The following is a 22,588-nucleotide window of genomic DNA, read 5'->3' as shown; positions in this document are numbered from 1 at the left end:
ATGAGATGAGGATGAGATGAGATGAGGATGAGATGAGATGAGGATGAGATGAGATGAGGATGAGATGAGATGAGATGAGATGAGATGAGATGAGGATGAGATGAGATGAGGATGAGATGAGATGAGGATGAGATGAGATGAGGATGAGATGAGATGAGGATGAGATGAGATGAGGATGAGATGAGATGAGGATGAGATAAGATGGGATGAGGATGAGATGAGATGAGGATGAGATGAGATGAGATGAGGATGAGATGAGATGAGGATGAGATGAGATGAGATGAGGATGAGATGAGATGAGGATGAGATGAGATGAGATGAGGATGAGATGAGATGAGGATGAGATGAGATGAGATGAGATGAGATGAGGATGAGATGAGGATGAGATGAGATGAGGATGAGATGAGATGAGGATGAGATGAGATGAGATGAGATGAGATGAGGATGAGATGAGGATGAGATGAGATGAGATGAGATGAGATGAGGATGAGATGAGGATGAGATGAGATGAGGATGAGATGACATGAGGATGAGATGAGATGAGGATGAGATGAGATGAGGATGAGATGAGATGAGATGAGATGAGATGAGATGAGATGAGATGAGATGAGATGAGATGAGGATGAGATGAGGATGAGATGAGATGAGGATGAGATGAGATGAGATGAGATGAGATGAGATGAGATGAGATGAGATGAGATGAGATGAGATGAGATGAGGATGAGATGAGATGAGATGAGATGAGATGAGATGAGATGAGGATGAGATGAGATGAGGATGAGATGGGATGAGGATGAGATGAGATGAGGATGAGATGAGATGAGGATGAGATGAGGATGAGATGAGATGAGATGAGGATGAGATGAGGATGAGATGAGATGAGGATGAGATGAGATGAGGATGAGATGAGATGAGGATGAGATGAGGATGAGATGAGATGAGGATGAGATGAGATGAGGCTGAGATGAGATGAGGATGAGATGAGATGAGGATGAGATGAGATGAGGATGAGATGAGATGAGGATGAGATGAGATGAGATGAGATGAGGATGAGATGAGATGAGGATGAGATGAGCTGACGATAGCTATGGAGATGAAGATGAGTGAAATGACGACTGCAGATGAGATCCTATGCTTCGATGAGCTTCACTCATCGCATCGCAGCATGCTCATCTTATCTCAGCCTCATATCATCACTTGCCATCTCATCTCATCCTCATCTCATCTCATCCTCATCTCATCTCATCTCATCCTCATCTCATCTCATCTCATCCTCATCTCATCTCTCATCCTCATCTCATCTCATCCTCATCTCATCTCATCTCATCTCATCTCATCCTCATCTCATCTCATCTCATCCTCATCTCATCTCATCCTCATCTCATCTCATCTATCTCATCTCATCTCATCTCATCTCATCTCATCTCATCTCATCTCATCTCATCCTCATCTCATCTCATCCTCATCTCATCTCATCTCATCCTCATCTCATCTCATCCTCATCTCATCTCATCTCATCTCATCTCATCCTCATCTCATCTCATCTCATCTCATCCTCATCTCATCTCATCCTCATCTCATCTCATCTCATCTCATCCTCATCTCATCTCATCTCATCCTCATCTCATCCTCATCTCATCTCATCCTCATCTCATCTCATCTCATCTCATCTCATCTCATCCTCATCTCATCTCATCTCATCTCATCTCATCTCATCTCATCCTCATCTCATCTCATCTCATCCTCATCTCATCTCATCTCATCTCATCCTCATCTCATCTCATCCTCATCTCATCTCATCCTCATCTCATCTCATCCTCATCTCATCTCATCCTCATCTCATCCCATCCTCATCTCATCTCATCCTCATCTCATCCCATCCTCATCTCATCTCATCTCATCTCATCTCATCTCATCTCATCTCATCCTCATCTCATCTCATCCTCATCTCATCTCATCCTCATCTCATCTCATCTCATCTCATCTCATCTCATCTCATCTCATCTCATCTCATCTCATCCTCATCTCATCTCATCCTCATCTCATCTCATCTCATCTCATCTCATCTCATCCTCATCTCATCTCATCTCATCTCATCTCATCTCATCTCATCTCATCTCATCTCATCTCATCTCATCTCATCTCATCTCATCCTCATCTCATCTCATCTCATCTCATCTCATCTCATCCTCATCTCATCTCATCCTCATCTCATCTCATCCTCATCTCATCTCATCCTCATCTCATCTCATCCTCATCTCATCTCATCTCATCTCATCTCATCTCATCTCATCTCATCTCATCCTCATCTCATCTCATCTCATCTCATCCTCATCTCATCTCATCTCATCCTCATCTCATCTCATCTCATCTCATCCTCATCTCATCTCATCCTCATCTCATCTCATCTCATCTCATCCTCATCTCATCTCATCTCATCTCATCCTCATCTCATCTCATCTCATCTCATCCTCATCTCATCTCATCCTCATCTCATCTCATCCTCATCTCATCTCATCTCATCTCATCTCATCTCATCTCATCTCATCCTCATCTCATCTCATCCTCATCTCATCTCATCCTCATCTCATCTCATCTCATCTCATCTCATCCTCATCTCATCTCATCCTCATCTCATCTCATCTCATCCTCATCTCATCTCATCTCATCTCATCTCTTCTCATCTCATCTCATCCTCATCTCATCTCATCTCATCTCATCTCATCTCATCCTCATCTCATCATCTCATCTCATCTCATCTCATCTCATCCTCATCTCATCTCATCTCATCTCATCCTCATCTCATCTCATCTATCCTCATTCATCCTCATCTCATCTCATCTCATCTCATCTCATCTCATCTCATCTCATCCTCATCTCATCTCATCTCATCTCATCTCATCCTCATCTCATCTCATCCTCATCTCATCTCATCTCATCTCATCTCATCTCATCTCATCTCATCTCATCTCATCTCATCTCATCCTCATCTCATCTCATCTCATCCTCATCTCATCTCATCCTCATCTCATCTCATCCTCATCTCATCTCATCCTCATCTCATCCTCATCTCATCTCATCTCATCCTCATCTCATCTCATCCTCATCTCATCTCATCCTCATCTCATCTCATCCTCATCTCATCCTCATCTCATCTCATCTCATCCTCATCTCATCTCATCCTCATCTCATCTCATCCTCATCTCATCTCATCCTCATCTCATCTCATCTCATCTCATCCTCATCTCATCTCATCTCATCCCATCTCATCCTCATCTCATCCCATCTCATCTCATCTCATCTCATCTCATCTCATCCTCATCTCATCTCATCTCATCCTCATCTCATCTCATCTCATCCTCATCTCATCTCATCTCATCTCATCCTCATCTCATCTCATCCTCATCTCATCTCATCTCATCCTCATCTCATCCTCATCTCATCTCTCCTCATCCTCATCTCATCTCATCCTCATCTCATCTCATCTCATCCCATCCCATGCCATCCCATCTCATCCTCATCTCATCTCATCCCATCTCATCTCATCCCATCTCATCTCATCATCTCATCCTCATCTCATCTCTCCACCCTTCCTCATTGCACTTGAACCAGAAAGACTTCAGAGTTCGTCTGCCACAGCCAGACCAAAGAGGTTTGGAGCTCAGCCCTGCTGCAGCACAACCAGCAACGAGGACAAAGACCTTCTGAAGCACATCAGACATCCCAAGCATGCCTTGACACAAAGTCTCTGGCTTCACTGAGTGCTGGGGAGTTTGTGAGCCAGCAAAAAGAAAAAACAAAGCAAAAAGTGAGCCTCCGGTGCTGACAAAAGCCTCAAACTGACAGAGACCTCCCCCTGGCCCCTTTAAACAAGAGCTTGATGGAAGAAGAAACAACTTCTGCAAACCTTGGGGTGCAGCTCTACAAACCCAGAGCTTCACAAGTCTCCTGCAGGCTGGGACCATCCCACCACCCCAACCTGCCCCCTCGAAACTCCTGGCCTCTCTCTCTCCACTTCCCAGCACTGACTGCTCGTAGGTTGAGCAGCTCCATGTCTCCAAAACACAAAGCAAGGACACCTCAGACCAACTTTCTCCAGCTCATTCCTACCAGACAGCTCTCCAAGCTCACTCTTAGAGTGGTTTGGTTTCCAAAACTGGGGTTTTATAGACAAAAAAGAAAAAAAAAAAAAAAAAAAAAAAAGCCCAGCAAAACCCCCACGACCTCTGCTCCTCAGCCAGATGAAAGCATTCCAGTCTGCACATCATGTCCCACTCCTTCTCTTCCTCCCTCTTCTCCTTCCTCCCTCTTCTCCTCCCCCCCTCTCTTCTCCATTAAAACCCTCCTTGTCCTGCACCAGTGCTGGGAAAGCTTTTTGGTGTCTGCTACCACCCCTCCTGCACACCCAGCTCCCTGCCACTTGCACCATTCCCATCACTTTCAAAGCTAAGCTTGGCTCAATGTCATTGTCACCCCCAAACTGGGGCCTTGGCTAAAGCACAGCAAATCTCAGCATGGTGAGGGCTGGAGGAGACCTCTGGGCAACATCCAGTGCTCTAGCAGGGCACCCACAGCAGCTTGCCCAGCAGCACAATGCCCAGGGGGGGTTGGAAGCTCTCCACACAAGGACACTCCACAACCTCTCTGGCCAGCCTGCTCCAGGCCTCCAGCACCCTCACACCAAACAACTTTCTCCTTAGCTTCACCTGCAACCTCCTGGCTTCCACTTTGTGCCCTCTGCCCCTTGGCCTGGCCCTGGGCACCACTCAGCAGAGTCTGGCCCCAGCCTCTTGCCCCCCACAGCTCCTTTAGCTCTTGCTGAGCATTGCTCAGCTCCCCTCTGGGGCTGCTCTTCTGCAGGCTCACCAGCCCCAGGGCTCTCAGCCTTTGCTGCTCACAGAGCTGCTCCAGGCCCCTCAGCATCTTCAGAGCCTCCCCTGGACTCTCTCCAGCAGTTCCCAGTCTCTCCTGAACTGGGGAGCCCAGAACTGCACCCAGGACTCCAGACAGAGCAGAGCAGATTGATCACCATTGAGAAGATTCCTTCTCAGGCTTCTCCCTTCACTGAATGTTGCCCTGTGCTGCATGGTGAAACCCTAACACCATCTGACCTCTCCATCCCAGCACCATCCACCTCTCCATCCCAGCACCATCCACCTCTCCATCCCAGCACCTTTCCCCACAGAGTGAATTCAGACTGCCAGGAGGGTGAGGGGAGAGATGGACAAACCCCACTCAGACCTTCTCCCTGCCCTCAGGTTTGGATGTGGGTGGGACCTCCTGGTGGGCAAAGACCATGTCCTGTTCTTTCCCTGAGCAGAGCACTGATCAGCAGGAAGCAGCCAGCTGGGCTATGGCTTGCTGGCCCTCAGAGCCTTCAGCTTTGCAAGTCCATAAAATCAAAGCTCACTTTGTAGTGCTCTGTGGAATCAATGTCCACAAGCCCTTGCTTGTCATAGCAGAAGAGATAAGCCCAGATCAAGGAGGGTGATAAGTTGGTTGCTTTCCTGCCTGAGGGAGACTTCCAGCACTCCCCAGCACATCAGATGAGAAGAAGTCACCAGTGGGAGCTGCTGGTCAGTCAGTGTGGTCAGACACAAGCTGATTAATCTCCAGAGTCCAGGTGATGTTGGATGTGCTCTTGGGATCAACTCTGCTCCCAGAGGTTACAAGCAGGAGCAGCTCTGCACCTTCTCTGCTCCCTGCCCCCAGAGCAGAAGGCAGGTTGCAGGAATTAGGCTTCCAGCTCTTGTGGAAACCTCTCCTCTGTCTTCTGTCCCTTCTACCTGGTCCAGACCCATCCTCATTCTCTTCTGCACTGGCTCCTTCCCACCAGTGTCTATCTTCTTCCCCTTGCAGAAGAAAACCAGATCTGAGCTGGCACTCTCAGTCTCCTGAGATGCTAGAGCCATGGAATCATTTAGGCTGGAAAAGATCTCCAACATCCTGGAGCCCAACCCTTCCCCCAGCACTGCCAGGGCACCACCAGCCCATGGCCCTCAGCACCACAGCTCCAGGGCTTGGGAACCCCTCCAGGGATGGGGACTGCACCACTGCCCTGGGCAGCCTGGGCCAGGCATTGACAACCCTGAAGGGCAACAAATTGTTCCTCATGTCCAACCTAAACCTCCCTTGGGGCAACTTGAGGCTGGTGCATGGGAGGGGCATCCAGCAAGCACCAGCTCAAGCCCAAAAGCCCCAAGGCTGCTGCTGTTTGTGTCCCCAGTCACAGGTGGTCCCCTGTCCCCTGGCAAGGCCCAGGCTGGTTAATGATTCCTCAGGCACATTTAGCTCATGGGGCTTCTTATCAGGGAGGCCAAAGTCCAGAGCCAGTCAGCAACACAACTGGGAAGAGGCAAAGGGGATACCCAGCAGGCTCTGCCAAGCTCTGCCCAACCAATGCCAGTCCCAGCAGAGGAAATCCCCAGCACATGCTGGAGAGATGCCAAGCCATGGGCTAGGACCCTGTCTGGGCAGCAGACAGGAAGGGCAAGGACCTGCAGCACAGCTGTGGGACCAGAGAGAGTCATAAAAGCATGGAAGTATCCTGGTTGGAGGAGACCTTGAAGATCATGGAGCCCAACCCTCAACCCAGACCTGCCAGGGCACCACTAAGCCATGGCCCTCAGCACCACATCAAGAGAGACTGGGAACTGCTGGAGAGAGTCCAGGGGAGGCTCTGGAGATGCTGAGGGGCCTGGAGCAGCTCTGTGAGCAGCAAAGGCTGAGAGCCCTGGGGCTGGTGAGCCTGCAGAAGAGCAGCCCCAGAGGGGAGCTGAGCAATGCTCAGCAAGAGCTAAAGGAGCTGTGGGGGGCAAGAGGCTGGGGCCAGACTCTGCTGAGTGGTGCCCAGGGCCAGGCCAAGGGGCAGAGGGCACAAAGTGGAAGCCAGGAGGTTGCAGGTGAAGCTGAGGAGAAAGTTGTTTGGTGTGAGGGTGCTGGAGGGCTGGAGCAGGCTGCCCAGAGAGGTTGTGGAGTGTCCTTGTGTGGAGAGCTTCCAACCCCCCCTGGGCATTGTGCTGCTGGGCAAGCTGCTGTGGGTGCCCTGCTGGAGCAGGGGGCTTGGACTGGCTGAGCTCCAGAGCTCCCTTCCAACACCATTGCACCATTCAGTGCAGCCCTTCCTGTCCAGCACTCCAGTAAGGGTCCTCCTTCACCATCATCTCCCATCCCCATCACAGGGAGCAGCCCTTGCCCTGCCCCAGCCCAGGCACTGCATCTCTGAGTCACCAGGTGCCTGTTCCCATCAGCCTGCTCACACCTCCAGCATGATTCCCTCCCAGCCTGCCCTGATGGTCACCTCTCCATCTCACCTCCTCCCAGCCCCCATCCTGGTCTGTGTCCAGACATTGCTCCCAGGACAGCAAGCTGGGGAAGATAAATCCCCCAGGCTGTGGGCAAAGTGCCTCTGTGCATCCCAGCAGAGCCTCTGGGGCTTTGTGCTCAGGTCACTCCCTGAACCCTTATCAGATCTCTTCAGGGATCCACCCTCCTCCCAACAGCTTCCTGGCCTTACTCCAGCTAGATGTCTCCTGAGCTTTTCCCACCCAGGAACAGGGGGGAAAATAAAGGAGAGTTTTGGAGAAACTGGGGAGAGAAGGCAGAGCCCAGGGAAGGACCAGCACAGGCACAAGAGGCTGCTGGAAGCAGCAGACTGCTCTGCACTGGCCTTGTCCTGAGGAGTGGACAGAGACAAAGGCTTGGGTTAAAGGCTCTGGAGACCTCCTGCTGGTGATCCTGATGGGATCATAGAAGAGAATCCTGGAATGATTTGGGTTGAAGGCACCTTTGAGGTCATCTAATCCAAGCCCCCCTGCAGTCAGCAGGGACAGCCCCAGCCACAGCAGGTTGCTCAGAGCCCCACACAACCTGACCTGCAGTGGTGCCAGGGCTGGGGCAGCTCCCACCTCTCTGGGCACCCTGGGACAGGCTCTCACCACCCTCAGGGGCAAACATTTCTCCCTTCTCTCCAGTCTCAATCTCCCTCCTCTAGTTCCAAACCATCACCCCTTGTCCTGTCCCATCAGACCCTGCTCAAAAGTCTGTCCCCAGCTTTCTTCTCAGCCCTTGAAGCACTGAAAGGCCACCAGAAAGTCTCCCTGGAACCTTCTCCCTTCCAGGCTGAACAACCTCAACTCTCTCAGCCTGACTCACAGCAGAAGGCTTCCAGCCCTCCCATCACTGCTGTGACCTCCTCTGGCCCCACTCCAACAGGTCCCTGCCTGTGCTGTGCTGAGGACTCCAGAGCTGGCCCCAGCACTGCAGGTTGGGTCTCAATACCCCAGGTGGGGTCTCAATACTCCAGGTGGGGTCTCAGGATGGAGGTTTCATCTTCTCCCTAGGCTCAGGGCTTCCCACTGCCCCTCAGCCAAGCTCTGCAGACCACTGCTCATGAGCTCAAGGGACATTTCCCTCTCTTCCCTCCTTTGCTCAGGCTGTAGGATGGAGCTGAGCTCACCAGCATCCTCAGGGTGCCAGCTCTCATTGAGGGGGCAGATGGTGGCCATGAGCAGGCACCCAAAGTTGGGTGGCCAGAAGAAGCTTGAAAGGGGCCAGAAGCAGGTTGAAAGAGAAGGTAGAGAAGGGAGAAGCAGCTGAAACAATCACTTGGGAAAGAGAGCTGGAGAAGCAGAGGGGAAGGGGAGCTGAGCCCTGGGAGGGTTGGAGGATCCTTGCTGTTACCTGCTCGGATCCAGTGCATCCTGAGCATGGTGAGAGAGAAGCTCTCAGGCTCCTGCTGTGCCCCTGCTCTCTCCTCTCTCTCTCATGGTGCTCAGCTTCTCCAGGTCCCAGGGGCTTTGCTGCTGACTGGTTTTTCTATTCCCTTTGGGAAGAAGTGGGAGGGCCAAGGAGGAGGAGGAGGCTGGGAGGAGGCTGGGAGGTTGCTGCTCCAGGCTGGGATCTGGGGCTGCCAGGGGATTACCAGGAGGGGTGGTCATGTGTTTGGGCTGTACCAGCTTCCCCGGGACCACTCTGTCACAGGCTAACCCCAGCCAGCAAAGAGCTCCACACAAAGCCTCTTACCCTTCCCCACAGCACCAGCTAGGTCCCTGGAGTGACTGTCACCCTGCAAAGCCACCCTGTCCCCCAGCCCTGCTCCTCCCCAGAGCTGTGCCCAGGCACTGAGCGCCCACAGTGACCCGGCCAGGGTCATGCTGTGCCTCCACCTGCAGCCCTGCCCTGCTCCCTGCCCACTGGGCACAGCAAACTCCTCCAGTGGGGGGAAGCCTCTCTCCAGCAGGGTGTCAGAGCTGGGGGTGCCTCTCTGGGGTGGGGAGGACCAGGCAGTCACTGGGCAGGGGGAAGAGGGAGCGTGATGCCCAGCACCAAAGCAGCTGTTCCTGTGTCTCACTGGAGGGAATGAGATGTTCTGATCTGATCTGATCTGGTCTGCTCCACCTGGAGTATTGTGTCTAGTTCTGGGCTCCCAGTTCAAGAGAGACTGGGAACTGCTGGAGAGAGTCCAGGGGAGGCTCTGAAGATGCTGAGGGGCCTGGAGCAGCTCTGTGAGCAGCAAAGGCTGAGAGCCCTGGGGCTGGTGAGCCTGCAGAAGAGCAGCCCCAGAGGGGAGCTGAGCAATGCTCAGCAAGAGCTAAAGGAGCTGTGGGGGGCAAGAGGCTGGGGCCAGACTCTGCTGAGTGGTGCCCAGGGCCAGGCCAAGGGGCAGAGGGCACAAAGTGGAAGCCAGGAGGCTGCAGGTGAAGCTGAGGAGAAAGTTGTTTGGTGTGAGGGTGCTGGAGGCCTGGAGCAGGCTGGCCAGAGAGGTTGTGGAGTGTCCTTGTGTGGAGAGCTTGCAACCCCCCCTGGGCATTGTGCTGCTGGGCAAGCTGCTGTGGGTGCCCTGCTGGAGCAGGGGGCTTGGACTGGCTGAGCTCCAGAGCTCCCTTCCAACCCCACCCTGCTGGGGCTCTGGGATCTGCTGCAGTTGTATGTCGAGCCCAGGTGGATACTTGGGGCAGTTGTTGTGTGTGGTTCTGCCCAGCAGCCAGCACCATGACAGACACCACAGCCTCTGCTCCAGCCCTCAGGTCTGCTGTCCTCCTGTCCTTTCTGCCTGCAGTGTTTTCAGCCTCCAGAATCCACCACTGCCCCTTCCACACTGCTCAGCAGCTGGGAAGACTCCAAAGCAGCTCCTTCTTTCTCTGTGCCTCTTTTCCCACCATCCTCCAACCTCCCACCTGGCAGAATCTGGGACTATCCTGATGGTTCAGCATAACCCCCAACCTGGAACTCACAGGAGGGGTCACCAGCAGTCACCAGCAGCAACTTCCAGCTCAGGAATGTTTCCCAGCACCATGAGGGGGTGAAGCTCTGAGGAGAAACCATTGCTCCTCCTCCTCCTTGAAGCTCCTGGCTTCACTGTTTTGCACCAGTGGTACTTTCACCACCAGTGACAGTTTCACCAGGGGAGTCCTTCTCTGCCTGTCCCCATCCTCCATCACACCAAATCTGCTGTGGACACACAGAGCCCCACTTAGGGTGGGCAAGGTGCAGCAGGGTGGGCAGGGTGCAGACCCAGGGGTCCTGGCTTCAGCTCTTTGCCTCAGCCTCAGCCTCTGGCATTGCTTCCTGCCAGGAAAAGGGGACTTGGCTTGATGGCCCAGACCCTTCAGGGGGGCAATTCCAACTGACCTCCATGAGAGACAATCACAGAATCATGGAGCTCTTTGGGTTTGGAAAAGACCTTTTGAGCTCATCCAGTCCAACCATTCTCCAACTCCACCAAGGCTGGGGCTAAGCCATGGCCCTCAGCACCACTTCTGTGTCTTTTAAACCCCTCCAGGGATGGGGATTCAACCTCCTCCCTGGGCAGCCTGTTCCAGCCTTTCAGAACCCTTTCAGTGAAGAAGTTTCTTCTGCTGGCCAAGCTAAACCTCCCCTGGGGCAGCTTGGGGCCACGCAGGTCAAGGTGGCCATCACAGGGCAGATAGGGAGGGTGAGGGCACACAGCCATGGCTAGAAGGTGCAGAGAGGTTCCTGAAGAGGCCCAAGATGGTTCATGGCTGGACCTGGGGCTGAGGACACCCAGTGCATGCTGCTGCCTGCTGGGCTAACAGCTTGAGAACCTTCCAGGGGAGAAGTTCCACCAAGGAAGCAACCATTGCCCTTAACCCCTGCACTGGGCAAACCTGCAGTGGCACAAACACTTTTGCTGCCCTGCTGCTCCAGCTTGGAAGCTCCTGTGCCCCTCTCCAGCACCCAGCACCATGCCTGCACAGCCAGCCATGGGACAAAGCCCTGCTGCCATGGGCTCCAGCTGCTTCTGCTTGGGGAAAACCTCCAACCTTCTGCTTCACCTCCCTGAAATCCAAATTCACAGAATGGGTTGGAAGGGACCTTAAAGATCATTCAATTCCAACCCCCTCCTGCCACGGACAGGGACACCTCCTCCCAGCCCAAGTTGCTCAAAGCCTTGAAGACCTCCAGGGAAGGGACATCCACAACCACCCTGGGCAACCTGTTCCAGTGTTCTCCCCACCCTCACTGGCAAGAATTTCTTCCTAATTCTCTTCATCCAACTTCCCCAGGGCCTCCCCACAGAAATCCTCCCAGAGCTCCCCAAACTTGAGTTATTTTTTTTCCCCCACCTCCGTTTCTTGCCTTTTTCTCCCTTCAGCCCTCAGCCAACCCTGCCCCCATCTCTCCCACCCCCTCCCCTCTTTCCCAAGCCCTCTCTCCTCACATCTTTCCTCCATGTACATTCTTCAGCAGCCTCTTATCTCATAAATTAGGCGGCAGAGAGGGATCCCAAATAGCTGAGCCGTGCCGTAAGCCTTTCCCTTACGCCAGGGAGGAAGGTAAAAGGTTTGCAGCCAGGATGCCAGCCAAGGGTCAGCCATTCTCCACTCCCTCCTTTCCCTTTGATACCAAATACAAATGTTCTGGGTGAAACCCTCCCCAAAAGCCCACAGAGAGGCTCCAGCCAGCTCCCTTTCCCCAGCTCAGCCAAAAGGCGCCCTGCAGCCCTCCTGCCCCTTCCCCCTGCTCGGCTCTCTGCCTTCAAACCCTCAGCTCTTTGCCCTCCAACAGGATGGGGCTGGGCACCACCAAAGCTATCTGCCAGCTGTGCTGCCCACAAAGAGCAGTGGTGATCTTCCCAAGGCTGGGGAGGTCCACCTTGAGGACACTCAGAGGCCACACTGCCTGCCAGGCTCACGCTGGTGAGGTCCCAGTGGAGCATCGAGTCCCATCCTAGTGTGAGGTTGGAGTTGAAGATGTCCCTGCTGACTGCATGGCCTGGGGAGGTCCTTTCAACCCAGAGCAAGCTGTGACTCCATGACTTGCAGCATCTTCATCTCAGGAAGGTGTGAAGCTAAGCTCAACCCCGACCGCCGCTGCTTTTCCCTCCTGCCTTCCCTGGGGGCCTCAAGCTGCCCCAGGGGAGGTTTGGGTTGGACATGAGGAACAATTTCTTGCCCTTCAGGGTTGGCAAAGCCTGTCCCAGGCTGCCCAGGGCAGTGGTGCAGTCCCCATCCCTGGAGGGGTTTCCAAGCCCTGGAGCTGTGGTGCTGAGGGCCATGGGTTGGTGGTGCCCTGGCAGTGCTGGGGGAAGGGTTGGACTCCAGGATCTGAAAGGTCTTTCCCAACCCAAACAGTTCTGTGATCTGTGATTCCCAAACACATCATTCTTCTGCTCCTTCATCCTCAGCTGTCTCAGATCTCCAAAAGCAGACAAGCACATTCCAGGGAAACCAGGCCATCCTGGCCAAGCAAATCCTGAGAGCCCTCTGCATGAAAACAAAGTCCAGCTCTTGCAGCTGAGCAAATCAGAGGCAGGCACTGAGACCTGAACCCTTGGGAGCTCTTGCTCCCCAAAACCAAGCCTGGCAGGCACTGAGATCTGAACCCTTGGGAGCTCTTGCTCCCCAAAACCAAGCCTGGCAGGCACTGAGACCTGAACCCTTGGGAGCTCTTGCTCCCCAAAACCAAGCCTGGCAGGCACTGAGATCTGAACCCTTGGGAGCTCTTGCTCCCCAAAACCAAGCCTGGCAGGCACTGAGACCTGAACCCTTGGGAGCTCTTGCTCCCCAAAACCAAGCCTGGCAGGCACTGAGACCTGAACCCTTGGGAGCTCTTGCTCCCCAAAACCAAGCCTGGCAGGCACTGAGATCTGAACCCTTGGGAGCTCTTGCTCCCCAAAAACCAAGCCTGGCAGGCACTGAGACCTGAACCCTTGGGAGCTCTTGCTCCCCAAAACCAAGCCTGGCAGGCACTGAGATCTGAACCCTTGGGAGCTCTTGCTCCCCAAAACCCCAAGCCTGCCCCTGCAGCACTGCTGCTGGAGCCAACCAAATGCCAGGATTTGAGAAGCAGCAGAGCCACCAACCCCCTCCTCAGCCCAGCACAGCCCCCACTCCCCAAAAGTCTGTGAGAAGAGGCCAGCTAATCCTCCTCTGACACACTGAAATACCTAATAGTGCACAGGCACCAAGGGATTTACTCTTAAAATTCAGTGGGACTGCAGAGCAGGCTCAGAACCTAGGCAGAGCTGAGGCAAAGGAAAGATAATTCCCAAATTATTTGGAGGTTTCAAGTGGAAAGAGGAAAACAAACAACCAAACAAGAAATTCTTTGGTGTAAAATCTCCACTTGGGGAGAAGATGATCTGTGAGGTGATCCATGAGGTGATCTGAGATCCTGGGCAACCTGCTCTGGCAAGGGGGATGGAGGGGATGATTTCCAGAGGTCCCTTTCCATGCTGGGATTTGGTGAGAAGAACAAAAACCATAGAATGGCTTAGGTTGGAAGGGAGCTCAGAGATCATCTACTCCAATGTGGTTTGAATGTGTTCCTCTCCCTGCACCCCAAGAAGGGAATCAGCTCAAGAAGGTGCTCCAAGAGGTGATGGGGTAGGGGGAAATGCTTCTAGGAATCAACTTTAACAGATCTATAGCTCCCCAGCAGGCCACACACCCACAAACCATCAATTCTTCCAGTCAAGAAGATTCCAGGGCAAGTCCAGCTCCCTGCTGCAAGCTGAAGGCACCAAAACCTTCACTCCCAAACACCTGAGGATGGGTTTGGCCATGGTGGTCCTTCAGGGCACCATGATGCAAGGGAACTCAGAAGACAAAGAACTTGATGTCTGCCACTTGCTGTGAAGAAGTTCTTCACAATGAGGGTGGTGAGCCTCTGGAACAGGTTGCCCAGAGCTCCCCATCCCTGGAACCACTGCAAGGTCAAACCTGATGGAGCAACCTGCTCTAGACCCTGCTGAGTGCAGGGGAGGTTGGAAAATATGATCTTCAAAAGTCCCTTCCAACCCAACCCATTCTATGATTCCATGGTTCTGTGGAGTGAATTGAGCAAGAATCTTTCCTGGTGGAACTTCCTCCTCTTCCCCTCTCTCTCTCTCAAATGCTGCATTGTAAGAGATGCTCCTCAGTGCCACCCCCAAAGGGACTTCACTGCCCATGCTGGGCTCCACAAGAACAACAAAGCTGAGAAAGGGCTAGAACAGAAGTGATCCAGGTCAGCAACCAGCAGGGGTAAGAAAGAGGAAAGAGGGGGGAAGGGGAGAGGAAAGAGGGGGGAAGGGGAGAGGAAAGAGGGGGGAAGGGGAGAGGAAAGAGGGGGGAAGGGGAGAGGAAAGAGGAGGGAAGGGGAGAGGAAAGAGGGGGGAAGGGGAGAGGAAAGAGGGGGGAAGGGGAGAGGAAAGAGGGGGGAAGGGGAGAGGAAAGAGGGGGGAAGGGGAGAGGAAAGAGGGGGGAAGGGGAGAGGAAAGAGGGGGGAAGGGGAAAGGAAAAGCATTGGAAGGAGGAAGAAAAGAGTGGGAAGGAGAAAGGAAAGAGTGGGAAGGAGAAAGGAAAGAGGGTGAAGACAGGAAGGAAGAAAGGAGACAAGGGAGACAAAGATAAGAAGATAAAAAAGGGAAGAAGGTAAAGGAAAGAATCCCAGACTGGTTGAGGTTATCAGGGATTCTTTGAGGTCATCTTGTCCAACCCCCTGCTCAAGCAGGGTCACCCCACAGCACCCAGAAAGACTGTCAGAAGGAGAAAGAAACCTTCCACCCTCTGAAGAGAGAAATTCCACTTCTCCAAGTGAAGAGCCAGAGAGGTGAAGCCCAGTGCCTGTAAATAAGGTGAAGGGTGCTGAGCAGGAGGTGCTTGGTGCTCTGAGTACAGGAGGGGGCTGGACAGGACTTAGGAGATCGATCCAAGTGAAACCCTAAAAACAAACCCAGGCCCCTGAAGGCTGAGGAGAACCCAGGCTAGGAGCATGTGATAAGGGAGCTGTGTGGGGAGGCTTCCCATCCTCACTAATCCTGCTGCTCCTGGGAATCCAGGATCACAGCTGCAACAAACAGGGGATGCTCTTCCCTTTGAAGATGAGGAGATGCTTTCCTGAAGCACCATGGGGCTACCAGAAGAGGGGAAAGTGAGAAGAAAGCAGCTTGAGCCTCTGTTTACTGTCAACAGCACCTTCTGTTTGTGGTGCCCCTTTGCTTTCCTCCTCAGGGGAAGTCCTTCCACCAGCCAAAGCCACAGCAGCCACACTGCCCTCCAAACCCAACCCACCCTGGGCGAGCAGCTGGCTGCCCAGGCCCACCATGGAGTGTCTGGAGGGGATCTGAGCTCCTGAGCTGAGCCATCCACCCCAGCAGAGCCCAGCTCTGCCACCAGCAACAGGACCTGCTGGCACAAAGGAGCCTGGCATGGTGAGTCCTGACCCGACACAGGGTTGTGTTGATCCACCTCGACCAGCACTTCAGCATGCCAGGGGTCACACCAAGGGGCACAGCCCAAGGAACCAAGAGCTCTGCCAAGCAAACGGCCCACCAGAGAACAAGGGGGACGTGGGGTGAGGTGCAGCACCAGCCAAGGGAGGAACAAAGACCATGAGGAGAAAAGAGAAGCAAGGATACAGTCAACGAGGAAGAGCAAAGCAACTCAACAAAGCCAGCCCTGGGAGAAGAAACACCCAGCCAGGGAGGGACAACGAAGGCCATAGAGGTCCCACCACCTCCCCAGCTGACAGTCCAGCCCCACCAAGCCCTCAGCTGCCCTTGCTTGGAAGAGAGGCCAAATTCTCTTTGCAAACCTCTTCTCCACCCTTGCCTTGCAGTGGTGGGAAGGAGACTCCATCCGTGGACACGTGGTGCCCAAAGGCTCTGGCTGGCCAGCACTAGCCTAGACACTGATGAAGAGGTGGTGTGGGGTCTGCTGCTGGCCCCACTACTGCTGCAGGACCTCCTAGACCTGAGAGGGAAGGTTCCCAGCGGGGCACGCAGTGGGCAGCCGGCTCCCACCACACGGTGCCCAGCGGCCGCAGCTCAGGGGGAGAGGCTGCTGAGCACAGAGGGTGGCCAGGAGCGGTGACATCTGCCACCCACATGCCACAGGGCTGGCGAGGGCCACCCCAAGGTCCCGGCTGGGGTGGTGGCAGGTAGGGCACAAGGCACTGCCCAGCTCTCGGGGCGCCAGGACCTCCAGCCTGGCACCCATGGGCGCACCAGAGCAATGCAGAGCAATGCGGCTATTGGGAAACCCGGGGGCACCCCGGCGCAGGACAAGGAGTCTGCTGTGCCCTGGGGGTCGGGGGGTCAGGGGCCAGCCGGGGCACGGCGCTGGGACAGGATGGGGACCCCCTCCCTCCCCCATTCCCTTCCCCCTTACCTTCAAAGAAGCGCTGCAGAGCCTCCGTCTCGTCCACCACCTCCATAGCTGGGCCATGCACCAGGTTGCCGGACTAGTCTCCTCGCTTGCCACGGGGCATCCCTCCGGGCTGGGCCAGGGGGGAGCCGTTCCACCGCCGTCCCCTTCAGCACCCCCAACCTTTGCCGCACCCCCGGTGGGGTCCCGGAGCCGCCGCCGGCACCGAGCGCAGCCACCCGCTGCCCATCGGCCTCCGCCGAGCACCTCCGAGCGCTACCCCCAAACTTGGGTGACTGCCCGCTGCTCCTCCCTCCCTCCCTGCCCGCCCTCCACTTTCCAGCTCCTCCTCCTCCTCCTCCTCCCAGTCCTGCCTCCTCCCATTCCTCCTCCTCATTCTCCTTCCACCAGCAGGGAGAGCCAGCCCCAATATCCCCCCCCAAAGCCCCTTAGTTCCCCCACTAAAAGTGACTTTTGCCACCAACACGACACTCTTAGAGGCGACCTTTGCTCTCCAAACCAACCATAAATCATCACTCTCCCCAAAACCCCACTGGTTCCCCCCTAAAATGGACTTTTTCAACCCCAACCCCCACTGATCTCCCCTAAAATGAACTTTTTCCACACAAACGCCCACTGGTCCCCCCCTAAAATGGACTTTTCCTACCCAAACCCCCACTGGTTCCCCCTAAAATCAACTTTTTCCTTTCAAATCCCCAGTGGTTCCCCCCTAAAATGAGGTTTTTCCACCCCAATCCCCACTGGTCCCCCCTAAAATGGACTTTTCCTACCCAAACCCTCATTGGTTCCCCCTAAAATCAACTTTTTCCCCTCAAATCCCCAGTGGTTCCCCCCTAAAATGAACTTTTTCCACCCCAACCCCCACTGGTCCCCCCTAAAATGAACTTTTTCCACCTCAACCCCCACTGGTTCCTCCCTAAAATGGACTTTTTCCACCCAACTCCCCTCACTGGTCCCCCATAAAACTGACCTTTTTACACCCAAACGCCCACTGGTTCCCCCTAAAATCAACTTTTTCCTCCCAAATGCCCAGTGGTTCCCCCCTAAAATGAACTTTTTCCACCTCAAGCCCCACTGGCCCCCCTTAAAATGGACTTTTTCCACCCAACTCCCCTTCTGGTCCCCCTAAAATTGACCTTTTTTTACACCCAAGCCCCATTGGTCTGCCATAAAAGGGATTTTTTTCCACCCAACTCCCCTTCTGCCCCCCCCTAAAATGAACCTTTTCCACCCAAACCTCCACTGCCCCCCACCTTAAATGGATCTTTTCCACCCAATTCCCCTTCTGGTCCCTCTAAAATTGACCATTTTGCAGCCAAATCCCACTGGTCTCCCATAAAATGGATTTTTTCCACCCAAACCCCACTGCTCCCCCCTAAAATGAAGTTTTTCCACCTCAACCCCCACTGATCTCCCCTAAAATGGACTTTTCCCACCCAAACCCCCACTGGTCCCCCCCTAAAATGGACTTTTCCCACCCAAATCCCCACTGGTTCCCCCTAAAATCAACTTTTTCCTCCCACACCCCCACTGCTCCCCCATAAAACGGACTTTTTCCACCCAACTCCCCTTCTGGCCCCCCCTAAAATTGACCTTTTTACACCCAACCCCCCACTGGTCTCCCATAAAATGGATTTTTTTCCACCCAACCCCCACTGCTCCCCCTCTAAAACTGCCTTTCCCCACCCCCTTAGACTTGACCCTCACCCTCCAAACCCACCACGAACCCCTCCTCATCCCTTCCCCTCCGCCCCCCAACCCTTCCAGCACTGGGAGGTGTGTGTGGGGGGAGGGGGGGGTGGGAAGGAACCAGTTGTGTTTTCCTCTCCAGATGTGGCCACAAACCCTCACAATGTCCCGGAGGGGAGGGGAGGGGAGGGCAAAGAAGACACCCAAAGGGGCCAGTATCTAAATGAAGTTACAGTGATGTGAGCACAGTTCACCATCCGCCCAGCTCCTGCCAGGGCCACACTGTAGGACCATTCTCTTCTGGGCAGATAAAGGACACAATGAGGTTTTGTCCCAGCCTACAAACCCAACTCAGAAGGGCAGCTTCTCTGCTGGATAGAAATATATTTTTCTCCCTCACACAGCTGTGGCAGTGACCAATTCTTCTCAGGGGGTGGGGAAAGAGGGAGCAGGGCAGGGGGAGGGGGATGAGGTTTGGGGACAGTAATAGGTCTATTATTTAGGGGATGAAGAGAAAGAGCTCAACAGCCTTTTTTTTTCCCCCCCTCCTCCTCCTTCTTCTTCTCCTCCTCTCCCTCTCTCTTGCCACTAAGACAATTGTTATTCTCTCTTCCCCCACACTCTTTGTTCCTCACTTCCCCCCCAGCTTCAGGCTGCGTGGGAAGGAAGCAAAAAATTTATCTTGGGCATCATCCTGAGAGCTGACCCAGGCCTAAATCATGGATACAAAGAAGAATGGTTTGGGTTGGAAGGCACCTTAAAGGGTCATCCAGTTCCAACCCTGCCCTGCCATGAGCAGGGACACCTCCCACCAGCCCAGGTGGCTCAAGACCTCACCCAGCCTGACCTTGAACACCTCCAGGGAAGGAGCATCCACAGCCCCCTGGGCAACCTGTTCCAGTGTCTCCCCACTCTCACTGGCAAGAATTTCTTCCTAATCTCCAGTCTCAGCCTCCCCTCTTCCAGCTCACTCCTCCACTTAGCACTACAAGCTCTTGTAAAAAAAAAAAAAATCCCTCTGGTGGGTTCCATCTTGGATGTTAGATAGGACTTCAGAGTGAAACACTCCTGGATAAGGATTCATTCCCCAGCCCTTGGTTCCTCATCCTCCCAGCAGGAAGTGAGCTCTGCTCAGCAAGAGCCTTCTGCATGAAGGTGTCAGGGATAGACATCCAGGGGGGACACAGCCCTCTCCACCTCACTTTCACAGAGTCCCAGCATGCTGCCTGGGCTGGAAGGGACCTCTGGAGATCAGCCAGTCCTCCTGCCTCACCTCTGGAGTCCTCTGCTATGAGACACCCCAAATCCTTCTTCATCTTCAATCCTTAGGGCTATTGGAAGTCCAAAAGTAAAGAGACTCCTACAAATGAGCTCCATAGATGGTTGAAGGAATCATGGAATTTCACAGGATCCCAGCAGGGTGGTGTTGGAAGGGAGCTCTGGAGCTCATCCAGTCCAAGCCCCCTGCTCCAGCAGGGCACCCACAGCAGCTTGCCCAGCAGCACAATGCCCAGGGGGGGGTTGGAAGCTCTCCACACAAGGACACTCCACAACCTCTCTGGCCAGCCTGCTCCAGGCCTCCAGCACCCTCACACCAAACAACTTTCTCCTCAGCTTCACCTGCAGCCTCCTGGCTTCCACTTTGTGCCCTCTGCCCCTTGGCCTGTCCCTGGGCACCACTCAGCAGAGTCTGGCCCCAGCCTCTTGCCCCCCACAGCTCCTTTAGCTCTTGCTGAGCATTGCTCAGCTCCCCTCTGGGGCTGCTCTTCTGCAGGCTCACCAGCCCCAGGGCTCTCAGCCTTTGCTGCTCACAGAGCTGCTCCAGGCCCCTCAGCATCCTTACCTTCATCACAGTCTTTGCTGGAGAACACAGCAGAGATGTCCCCACACACATACAGGACCTGAGCACCTACCTCAGAGCTACTGGCACATGGAATTCCTCCCACTCTGAGCCTGCCCTTGGCTCCTGGTTAGGTCTCACTTGCAGACCCTCCCCACAGCTCCCTGCTGGTTCACTGCAGCATTGTCCACCCATCAAACTAAACTCCTGTGCCATCAGGGCTATGCTCCATCTCCTGCTTTCTCCTCCTTGAGGCTTTTCCACATCTGTCCCAGGCTGCCCAGGGCAGTGGTGGAGTCCCCATCCCTGGAGGGCTTTCCAAGCCCTGGAGCTGTGGTGCTGAGGGCCATGGGTTGGTGGTGCCCTGGCAGTGCTGGGGGAAGGGTTGGACTCCATCACCTTCAAGGCCTTTTCTAACCTCACCAGGTCCATGGTTCCACACATGGAACTGTGTGGAACTGTGCTCAGAGGCAGCTCATAAATCAGAGGAGTGGCAGGAGGGAGCTGGAGCTTCAGCTGCCCAAGCACAACAAAACAACAAGGGCAGACCAAGGCTGCTCTGGGTCACTGCACTGGTGGCTGGTGAAGCCAGCAAGAGAAGCTGTAAGGAGGCCAAGCTGGCAGCAGAACAACTTCCAGCCCGTGAGGGCATCAGACCCTAAAGCTGGGTCCGAAGCTGATGGAGAGGTGTGTAAAGCAAACCACCCCTGAGACTTGGGTTTGCAACCCTCTGGACCAACCATAGTGGTCTTGGCCTGGGCTTTTTCCATCCTCAAGGAGCAAACTCCCACAGCAACTGAGTTAAAATACCCTGGTGACACCTCCTTACCTTTCTCAGCATCAGAGGACCAGCCCAGCAGCTCACCCTCCCCATATGATGGCTGCACAGCCAGCCTTGGAGCACCACCCAGCCCACCAAGGAGACATGAAGAGCCCCTTGAGAGCAACCTGCTGATGACTCCAACCAGAGCAGAGCAGCTGCCACCCCCCCAGCCAGTGGAGAGAGACTCCAGGAACATGGCATGGGGGGGAGCTCACTTCTGTGGTCCATGGCATGAAGTTCTCACCAGAAGCAGCAGACTGCTGGCCCAGAAGGAAGTTCTGAAACAACCTGGTGCCAGCAGGCACGAAGCCAGCCAGGTGTTTGTACCCAGCACATGGCCATGGTGTGCCCACAGCCTGCTTTGGGCTGCAGGGACCCTTTGAAGCTCATCCAGTCCAACCCCAGGCAGGCAGCAGGGACACTTGTCCCAGTCCATGCTCTTCTGCAGGCTCACCAGCCCCAGGGCTCTCAGCCTTTGCTGCTCACAGAGCTGCTCCAGGCCCCTCAGCATCTTCAGAGCCTCCCCTGGACTCCCTCCAGCAGTTCCCAGTCTCTCCTGAACTGGGGAGCCCAGAACTGGCCCCAGTGCTCCAACCATGGCCTGACCAGGATGGAGCAGAGTGGAAGGAGAACCTCTCTTGACCTGCTGGCCACACTCTTCCTCAGGCTTTCCTGGCCAGGAGGGCACATTGCTGGCTCATGGGCAACTTGCTGCAGGGGGTTGTCCCTCAAAGACACAAGTTTGGAACCCAGAAGAGCCTTTTGGCAGCTCCAGGGCTTGGAGATCCCATCCCAGCTGTGCTGTTTGCTTTCCTTTCTCTCTCCCTCTCCTTTCCCCACCTCCCAGTCTCTCCCCCTCACACACACTCCCCCTCTCCCATCCTCCTTCCCACGGGTCATGCTCTCTGTAAACATCACCCTCCTGCTCCCACGTGGCTGCTGGGGAGGCAGGGAGGGGGTGGAAGGGACATTACTCATGGAAGGTGTGGCTGGTGCTCCCTCCAGCGCTGAATTTCAAAGTCCAGCTCCAAACAAAACAAGAATTCAGCACCTTCCTCCTCCCCCCTCCCCACCCTAACCCTCCCCATCCCTCCCCATCCCCCAGCTCCACGTTGGGCTTCTCAAACACACCTGGAAGGGTTTGGTGGTTTGGTGTTTTTTGTTTTTTTTTTGTTTTTTTTTTTTTTTTTTTAGTCTCTTTTTTTTTTTTTTTTATCTTCTCTCCTCAGCCCTGACCATGGATGGAACCCTCAGCCCCTGCCTTAAGGGTGGTAGAAGCATTGATGCAGCTAATGAGAGCTTCAGCTGGAAGAGGAGGGGAGCCTGAGACTGGAGATGAGGAAGGAATTCCTGCCAGTGAGGGTGGGGAGACACTGGCACAGGTTGCCCAGGGAGGTTGTGGATGCTCCCTCCCTGGAGGTGCTCAAGGCCAGGGCACCACCAACCCATGGCCCTCAGCACCACAGCTCCAGGGCTTGGGAACCCCTCCAGGGATGGGGACTGCACCACTGCCCTGGGCAGCCTGGGACAGGCCTTGGCAACCCTCAAGGGCAACAAATTGTTCCTCATGTCCAACCTAAACCTCCCCTGGGGCAACCTGAGGCCATTACCTTCTTATCTTTG

General features: G+C 54.5%; 1 protein-coding gene across 1 annotated transcript in view; it reads right to left on the bottom strand.

Annotated features, from left to right (window-relative positions):
* The window catches only part of MYRF (myelin regulatory factor), an 87,223-nt gene extending 70,561 nt beyond the window's left edge, over nucleotides 1–16,662 (bottom strand). Inside the window, exon 1 of the mRNA XM_054390423.1 lies at nucleotides 16,617–16,662. Coding sequence (XP_054246398.1) covers nucleotides 16,617–16,662 — 46 coding nt within the window. The remainder of the gene's footprint in view (nucleotides 1–16,616) is intronic.
* Nucleotides 16,663–22,588: the final 5,926 nt, after the last annotated feature.

Source organism: Indicator indicator, chromosome 21 (genome assembly GCF_027791375.1).
Source record: "Indicator indicator isolate 239-I01 chromosome 21, UM_Iind_1.1, whole genome shotgun sequence".
Classification (NCBI taxonomy): domain Eukaryota; kingdom Metazoa; phylum Chordata; class Aves; order Piciformes; family Indicatoridae; genus Indicator; species Indicator indicator.
This window is presented reverse-complemented; position numbering and strand designations above follow the sequence as displayed.